Source organism: Antedon mediterranea, chromosome 3, assembly GCF_964355755.1.
Source record: "Antedon mediterranea chromosome 3, ecAntMedi1.1, whole genome shotgun sequence".
Classification (NCBI taxonomy): domain Eukaryota; kingdom Metazoa; phylum Echinodermata; class Crinoidea; order Comatulida; family Antedonidae; genus Antedon; species Antedon mediterranea.
In genome coordinates this window covers 12172755-12182577 of record NC_092672.1, presented here as the reverse complement: position 1 = coordinate 12182577, position 9823 = coordinate 12172755, and the positions used below count along the sequence as shown (strand labels likewise).

At 33.5% G+C, this 9823-nt stretch overlaps 1 protein-coding gene across 1 annotated transcript; it reads left to right on the top strand.

Moving 5' to 3' along the window:
- The first annotated feature begins 306 nt into the window (after nt 1-306).
- On the top strand, nt 307-9370 carry LOC140044036 (uncharacterized). The gene is made up of 10 exons (XM_072088516.1): nt 307-312; nt 468-713; nt 1342-1536; nt 1640-1786; nt 2420-2722; nt 2978-3082; nt 3169-3373; nt 3555-3629; nt 4935-4973; nt 7947-9370. Exons 1-10 carry the CDS (start codon nt 307-309, stop codon nt 8474-8476), a joined length of 1851 nt encoding a protein of 616 aa, XP_071944617.1. The 3' UTR covers nt 8477-9370.
- The last annotated feature ends 453 nt before the right edge of the window (nt 9371-9823 follow it).

Genomic DNA, 9823 nt, shown 5'->3' with positions numbered 1-9823 from the left:
ACCACAGTAAGTTGACTACCTACTTATTTCGCTCGAATACACTTTATTAAATATGCATATCTTTGTTATTGAGAATATTTTAGCTTACTTTGTAAGATTGCATTTTATTTGTGATATTAGAGTACACTAGGAATGACCAATTTGGAAATGAATATGTTCTGGATAAGGTCCATTTATGAACATACTGTGAAACGACATGGTCCAGGAAGTCCCATTGACGTTGTTGGCAAGATTATCCAGTCACCTCCTATCTGTTTGGTTGCTACACATATGGACAAATTGAAAAAGTCAAAATCAAAAATTTGGATGGAGGTAATATTGGTTCTGCATTTATATTAAATAATCGGTAATTAATAGTATACGGTCTAGATGTATTCAAATCAGAATGTGGATGAACATTTTGTAATAAAAGATAAATTTGTGTTGTTTTGTTTACGCTTGTAATGAAAACAATATTTTTATTAAAGGAAGTGGAGGATAAGTTTCAGTTAATGTTTAGAACAATGGAAGGAATGCCATATGCCGATCATGTAGATCGTGAGATGTACATGGTCGATAACACTGTAAAATCACATGAAGGTATAAAACAACTAAGGAGAAACGTTGGTCGTTACATGAAGGACATGGTGAGAACCGTTCCATTCAAGTGGCTTGATTTGCAAGAAAGGTTGCAAGGAATGGGAAAAACCAGACTATGCATTACCTTCATTGAGGTATGTTTTTTATTTTTTAAAGATAATAATCATGTATTGACTTTTGTTGGTTATAAAATATACTGTAGGTCTTGGGACAATGTATATCATTCTGGCTTGCCCATTTTAGCAGAATTTTATAATTCTGCAAAAATGGTAGAACGTTATTAAAAATTACGATGACGACGACGACAACGGTAATAACACTGATAATGATGATCCTGGATTTATAAAGAGCCAAAATGATAATGATGATCCTAGATTTATAAAGAGCCAATTGTTTTGAACGCTCTAAACGCGGTACATATTATTACTTCGGTCATGTTTTACACCTATTCAAACATACTCCCATAATGCAGCTAATAAAATAAGTTGACATCAGACAGAATAGAGTAAGTTTAAAGACACTGATAAAATTTTAGGTTTCTTTATATATTTTACATCAATTCAAATATTTTTAATTTGGTCAAAACGTCTCTTTTTTACAACAATTTGAGAGTTTACCCAATATATTATTCTAATTTCTAAAAACCATCGTCTACATTCAATCATAGAGATATTATAATAAACTATAGTAAGATCTATAATAATCATCTATGATTTAATAGAGTGTACGCAAATTCTTTAAATAATCTCAATTTGTTATTAGGCTTCTGTGATTTGCACTGAATGTGGAATTTCAACAGATGGGCTATTACATGCATTAACGTACCTAAATGACATTGGAGCAATCATGTATTCAAATACTAACAAGAAATTAGAAAACACAGTGATAACAAATATTCACATAATGATTCAGATGTTGACAAAGGTGATCACAGTAGTTAAACCGACTATTAAAAAGGTAGGCAGGAATTGCATTGTTGTTCTTGACTTAATTTCATTGATTCGTCAAACATAATTATTACCGTGTGTTTAGTGATACAGTTAAGACGATTTTTACACAGAAGCAACTGATGCAGTTATGGAATAAGCTAAGTGAGAAAGGGATTCTCGAGGAGAAGTTACTACGTTATCTATGGCAACAGGAAGAAGGCCACATTGAAGTGTTTATAGAAGTAATGAAGGAGTTTCGGTTACTTTTTGAAATGGCGGTAAGTACACACTCCTAAACTAAGGTTTATTAACAATTATTATGTATGCATGTATGGTCTAAATTATAAATGCAATCTAAACAAAGTTAACAATACATGTTTAAAATAATGATTATCAAACAAATTAATAATAAAACAAATGTGATAATGGTATAGATAAATTTATAATTCGGCTTTTGATTCACAATTATTAATTAACAGTTTAATTCTAACACAAATTAAACCAAGTTATAATTGTATATGGAAATACAAATTAGCGACAGAAAAAAACAAAGCTAAACATTAACTGACTGTTTTTTCATTTTTTAATATAACAGTTTAGAGTTAAATGAAAAATCTTTTAAGAAAGAACCGCATGTTTTTTTGTAGATGAATCTGTGATGTTTTTAGGAAGTTGTTCCGTATTTTACGTTCACTAGACTGATATCATTTTATGTTTAAATTAGTTTTTTTCTATTTTTAGGAATAAAAATAATAGTATCATTATGAACATCATTATTGTATGAAAATAAACATAAATGTGATGTAAGAAGAAAAAACTGTAGATAGTAAAACTAGTACATTATTTTAATATTTTAAGAATAATAAAAAAATAAGTTTGTCTTTTAAATTATGTAACTATGTTCATAACAGGGGGTTGAAGATAGTAACCGAGTGTTCTTGGTTCCGTGTCGGATGAAAGTGGACAACGAGCGTCTGGAAGTCACCAAAGATGATAATGTGCAAATGGTATCAATTTACCTTACTCCGACCGACTTTCTCCCTGATGCTGTGTACCACACTTTAGTTGTTGCATTTCTTGAATTGACGACGAAAGCCGACAGTGATGATCCACTAGTATATCGGAATCGTAGTGACTTCAACTTTAAAGAACATAGAGTCAGTCTAGGTGTCGTCAAAATTAACAATACACAAGAAAAGCCATATGCATTGAAGGTATATACATTCAGTATATCTATTGACATGCTCTTTTACTTTCATTTACATTTTCAATTAAGATATATGCAAAAGGAAATATCATAAAATCTGGATTACTTTAATAATCACCTACCTCATCGAATATGTCCGTTTATATTAGCCCTACTTAAAGTTGTAAACTTAATGATGTATTTTGTATTCAATTTAACAAAAGGTGATTCTGAAATTAGTAATGGTCCCATGTATACATGTTTCTCTTCGTTTTTTTAACAGCTTGAAATATATCGCCTAAGAATCTGGAGTCCTACTACAGCTATTGATGACACTAACATAGAGTTGAAAGTTAAACCAGAACTACAACCAAGTGTCTGCATGGAGGTAATGAACACGAAATTAACAAATTAACATACTATGACATGTAATAATAAATTATATCTTGAGATAAAATGTCCGTCTCATTTTAGGTACTAAGCTACTTGAAGAAACAACTACAAACTGTCTGTACTATATACGAGGGTATCGGTTACAAACTTCGTGTATTATGCACTGTTTGTGATCCAAATAAACATCACTTACACAATCTCAAAAGGTGTTTAAACGAGAATTCGGTTGAATGTGGAAAGAATGACGCTATGGATACTGCTCATATCAAGCGTCTGTTTTTGCCCGGTACGTTTGTCTGAACATTTATTTACTTTTATTTTATGTTCTCTAAAGTAACTGAATGGTATTGTTTACACTTATTTATTGAATTTATTTATAAGAATTCTACACGATTGGAAAGGAATTCAAAACAATAACTTTTCCAATTTTTATGTTGCTTTTTTACAAAATGAATTGTTTTTTACAGCTGAACAAAATGCCACTGAAGGAGAAAGAGAAAAGACATTTGAAACACGTATGTCTTCAACATCAGAAAAAACAAGTAAGTAGGTTGATTTTACAGTTTCACACTTTTACTATTGGAATGATATCTGTATAAATAATGAAAACATTATTCAACTTTTACGTGCAATCTATTCATGAAACCTAATAATTACTTACTATGATCATTATTATACACATATTGTACTATCTGACATACTGTACCAACCACTATTATTAAATACAAGTATTAGAAATATTGAACTATACGTTATCATCTGACCATACATAAGTCTTTTAAAAATGAATGAGTGTTTTTAAAACATAACTTGTTTTCGAAAGTTATGAAGAACAATGTTATTGTATGTTTTCTTCTTTCTTCCAAGATTTGAGTAAAGTCTTGATAAATTAACCATCTGTTAAAATGCATTACATATACCAGCCCTAGAAATACCATTACTGTACCCTACAATTTAACAAGGCCAACAGCCATTAAGTCGCGTGCTACAATGCATAGTGATACCGGACCGACATACAGACCGATAGACCGACAGACCGACCGACATAGTGAACTATACTGACCGAAATTACTGAACATGTTTAAAAATGTTGAAATGTTTAAAAACATTTATATTTTTTTAATTTACACGTGCGTAGCCTGTCACTTTCGACGTGCTCGCATAACGTAATTTCGAGTTAAAAAGTAAGTCAAGAAAACAGAAATCGGGCAAAAAGAGTGCGCAATAACATTTAACGCGCAGTACGCGCGCAAAAATATCGCACTCATGGCAATTTTGTAAACGCTTAAAATTGCCTGAAATGTACTCTTATTTCATCGAAAATAAATTTGGAAAATTTTAAGCGCGCGTACGCATGCGTTACATGCGCTACGCACGTAATTGTATTGCCATATGATGATTTATGCCCTGAAATTTATGAGTACCAAATTTTATTTAATTGTGATTCATGGTTGTGAAGATATGATTACAAACGTGATTTCGTTAAATCGTGCGTAGACCGCGTAATTTTTTATTGCGCACCGTGAAAACATAACCACATTGATTCCTGGCCATAAGGAATATACTGTGAAAAATTGACCTAGCTAGATTAAACTGATATCAAGATAAGGTCAGAAAGCGATAAAACGCATAGTGATACCGAACCGACAGACAGACAGACAGACCGACAGACAGACCGACCGACCGACATAGTGAACTATAGAGTCGCTTCCACGCGACTAAAAACTAGATTATCAATAGTGATGCCAACACAACTTTTGAAACTGTTAGAAGTAGGAAAACCCAAACAAATAAGAGCAGTAAAACAGTCTATCAATCATTATCGTAATTATCTTTTTCATTTTCAGAAAGAAGTTGTGTAGAGCCAGCAACACTGCACTATAGAGGTAGCTTTATATTTGTAATAATGGTATTGCCACAAGGCCATTTTCCAGGGCTGCAAATTAAGGGGTATTTGGTCGCATTTGCGACCTAATTTTTCTCTTTGCGACTAAAGAAACAGAATAGGTCGCGCATAGCGCGACAAGATCGTCTGCTTGTGCGAGTTGTTTCAAATTGAAGTCAGGTGTGTTTTCCCTATTTCAAACACTGTGTTTTAATTTAATCTCTCTACTACGGAAGGCTCAGGAGTTTCCACAAGTCACCGCCGCCGCAAAGGAGTCAGGTTCATTCAAGCGTACAAAGCCCCTAAACATTTTACACTCGTTGTGATTGGAAATTCGTCCATTTATTGCATGCTGCCTTACCCAATCACACAAAAGGACACCAAACACACAGCACAGTGTGACGCGCGGACGACACAAACCTCGTGGAAAATCACCTCCGTTATTAAAGAAGGAAGAAAATATAAAAACAATTGTACCGCCGTACACAGAAGTTAGCCAGGGCGGGCGCGGCAGATACAAAGGATTGTCGCCGCGCAGCCATCAGTATTTTTAGGTTTAACGGTTATATATCATGATTACTAAATAATGTAATTAATGATATATATAATAATATCTATTCATTATATAGATTAAACAGCAGTATTGTTTATCAGTAGATTTAATACTTTATTCCAGATTCTGATTATCGAAAATTATATATCCAGAATACCGCAACTTTTCCTACGAATTAGCTTCGTAGATAAAACAGGCTACGTTGTTGGCTTTGTAGGTTACGTTGTTTGGCTTCATTAGTAACCTCAATAAACAACCCCACGATGTGAAGTAACAAGGTGTGAAAATTATTATTTAATGTGTTATTTTTGACTGGCGGAGGAGGACCAATTTGTACATTACTAAGAAATATATAATATAGGCTAATAGTTTTTATTCGTAAATGTTTCATTCGTGTGTTTTTCTTTACTCTCAACGGCGAATATAAATTTCCCACAATGTAAACGTAGAGACACGATCCAACACAATGAACTATGCCAACTAATAAAAATAATATAGCGAACGTCCAGTCAATCCAGAAACATGCAAACAAAAGGATCGTAAACAATTCATTCTAAATATAGTATCAGAACGTTCAATCGGTTGCCCAAAAAGACTGCCGACAGAAGATCGTAATTAATACAGACCTAGTTTTTTGGTCACATGTCATGAAACGCGATACTCTGTTTTACCACCGCAAACCTCTCGCATGTTTTTTTTTACTCGGTACGAGGGGGGGGGGGGGGGTGATGATGGCTACAAAACAGTGTACCTGAATTTTGCGTCACATGAAACGTAATACAGCTCTAAACTGTTCCCACGGTTCGCACGTGTTTCCCCTCCAAATTCTGGTCGGGTCTTTTGTCGTAAGAATAATTTACAAAGGCCTATGTTAAATTCTGGTCGGGTCTTTTGTCGTAATAATAATTTACAAAGGCCTATGTTAAATCTTAACATGGAATATATATTTATTTTGCATATATTTTGTTGGTGTCCTAGCCAAGGTGTTGTTTTTATAATTCGCTAAACCAAGGTAGGATTGAATCATGTAGGTAGGCCGCCGAAAACTCTCTCTGCGTGAGCTGAGGGCCTCGGGCCCGATGTCGTCTCGTCGGCGGATGTCCTGCCAAATTAGGACAACCGATGTGTAGGGCGGCTACAAAAATTAACGTCTAGGATTTTAATTAGCCAACAATACATGTTTGTTTCCATTGTTCATGCTCCTAAAGGCGATGACATTGGTGTTTACAAATTACTAACCCTACGAACCACCATACGATCGACGGGTAGATATTATCATAAACAATACATCGTAGGCATGGCAACGAACAATACTTTGGAAATTACAGGATATGTTTAGCGAACAATGACCTACGATCTATTTACGCGTAGGCTACGAAAGATTACGCGTATATACAAAGCAGTAATTTCTTTCTGTACCGTAAAAAGAATAGATCTTGCGTGAATATAAGTGGCGCATCAGGACCAGTGCCTAAACGTGCATAACCCAAATTAATTGAATTCTTCAGTGCTGAATTTTTATGTGCTCAGAAATCGATTGAAACAACCTATAATTACTCAAAAATCCCCCCCCCCCCAAAGCGGGGCCATTGGCGGCCCCCCTGACCCCTAGCCTAAGGTTGTACTGTATTTCATTTTTATACACCCCCCCCCCCCCCCCCACCACTAAACTAAAAACGGATCTGCGCGGATGGGGTTTGTTTGAGGGAAGGGGGGTTAGTTGTCGATGAAAAGGTGCTACTAAAAAAATTGGTGGTGCTACCAAAAATTATTATGAGCCATCATACAAATTTGATAGTGCTACCAAGTAAAAAAGTTAATTTGCAGCCCTGTTTTCACGTTTGAATACCATATAATTTACCCTCTTTAAATGTGATGTGAAGTTATCTTTATCTTTAATGATTCCCACTTTTGGGTAGTTCAATGGAAGCCTGCCCCAAAAATCTGCGTCACACAAACACTTGTGTAGGATTCTCATCATGATTTGTGGCATATCATTTCATAAAGAATTAAAGTTGAACATATTGCGCTGAAAATGTATTTTTATCATATAGAGTCCGTATCAGTAATCCCTACTGGTGGAAGCTCACTAAAACTTTTATATTTGAAAACATTTTGAAAATGTGTTAGCACTTTAGAAACTGTGATAAATGTATCCTAATCACAGATTTATTCAATTGGTTCATTGAGTCATTCACTTTAGGTTCGCAAAATAAATACAGAAAAACCGTATACAGTAGGCCTAATAGTAAACGCACTTGGCCTACTGACATATTGTCTAAGCTATTTAAAAGACGGGAATAAGTAAAAATGTGTGTTTCTTTGACTATACCTTCGTTTATAACAAAAGTGTATTTGTTTATAATGATACTAGTACAATGTTATTCAATATTCTTTTCTTTCTACAATGCCTTACTGCAGAATCATCTGAAGAGTTTGAAAAAATCGTGGTAAACGTATCGAGCTGGTATGATGAACATGGCTCTCTTGATAAACTGAAGGTGTTATGCAAAGATCTGATAACACCTTACAATGATCTACAGAATGCTGACTGCATAGATTTCTTCAACTTATTGAAACGATCTGGCAATGTTACCACTACCAACGTGAAAGTTCTTATTGACGCAATTAATGTCACTAGTACCAATGGTGTTTTGGAGGTCAACAAACTGTTAAAGGAGACATTCGATAAAACCAACCAGTGTATCACATCCTTCTCAACATATCGACAACACCTAATTCAGTTTGGTGACGCACTTTCGAAAGAAAATACAAGAGATCTCATCCGTTTGAAAAGTGTTCTAAAAAAACAAAGTAACAACCAATGGACTGTGATATTAGATCTTGAACATAGGGGGATTCTAAGGGAGGATAACTTGCAATCATTTATTGCATTTTTAAAGGAGAATAACATGACTGTTCCTGCTGAAAAGTTAGAATATAATGCTTAGAATTGATGCCGAGTATATTACCAAACTCAATGTCGGTAAATCAATCAAGTGTTTGGGTAAACAATATAAAGCTCAAAGTATTTTGAGCAAAAAAAGGTGTGATATGCCCAGACATCATCACGTCCATATATGGGTACATCACGTCCATATATGGGTACATCACGTCCATATATGGGTACATCAAATTTGTTTCAAAGTTTAATAATGTAGACAGAGCTTTGAAGCCAGTAAATGTTATATTAATTGATTTAAATTCGCCAAATAAAAAAATCAGTTATAAAAGGCAAGGAAATATTATTCAATAACTTTCAACTAACATTTCGGGGCTGATTGTAAAGCAAACTAGAGGGTACTCCGAGAGTGTATACTCCTGCCTACAGTATTATTTTCTTACATAAAAATATCCAACTAAAAGAAAAGGTTTTTCTCTATAATTGCACTACATAGTTAATAGCAGTTTTATCCTTCCATTTGAAAGTACCTATAGATCATTGATAATTGTGGTAAGTTAGGCGAGATTCAGATGAATACTGTTGTTTTTATGTGGAAATTATTAAGAAACACTATTCCCTTTAATATTGCACTTGGTATTCATTCAATTTTAGCCAAGTTTGATGACATTATTAAGAAACACTATTCCCTTTAATATTAAACTTAGTATTCATCCAATTGTGGCCAAGTTTAATGAGATACAGACATACGGAGTAGTATCGGTATGGTATCTACAATTCGTATACTGTATGTCAGCGGAAAAGCAATTTTTAAGAATGCGTATTGGCCTAACTAATAATGTATATAAAAAATCTTAATTAAAAGAGGTCTCTGATACCATTTCATTTTCATTTTCTTCTTAGTTAAAATAAGTCTGATACTATATCATTTTCTTAGTTAAAAGAAGTCCGATACCAATTTCATTTTCTTAATTAAAAGAAGTCTGATACCATTTTCATTTTCTTATTAATTAAAACACTTCACTTTATAATAATATCTATTTATTAATTGTCTGAAGCATGAACATTAACAAGCAACTGAGGCTAGCTTATTTATAAATTATTTCTTTTTTTTTAATGAAGATTTAGACAACAGTGCATCACTTTCTTATTGTGTAAAATAAATTGTTTGTTTTTAATGACAAAACATACATTTTTTTTGTCTCTTTTGTGGCGCCAACACCACTTTTATTCACATTCATATTATTTCATATTACAAACAATCGTATTATTTAACTTGTAAATGTCGTTACAGTTCATAAGTAACATTGTTACATTATGAATTCTGTATTATTCCTTTTTTCATTAATTTTCTTATATTTTGCTATACACTTGAAAGGATCATCATTATCATCTA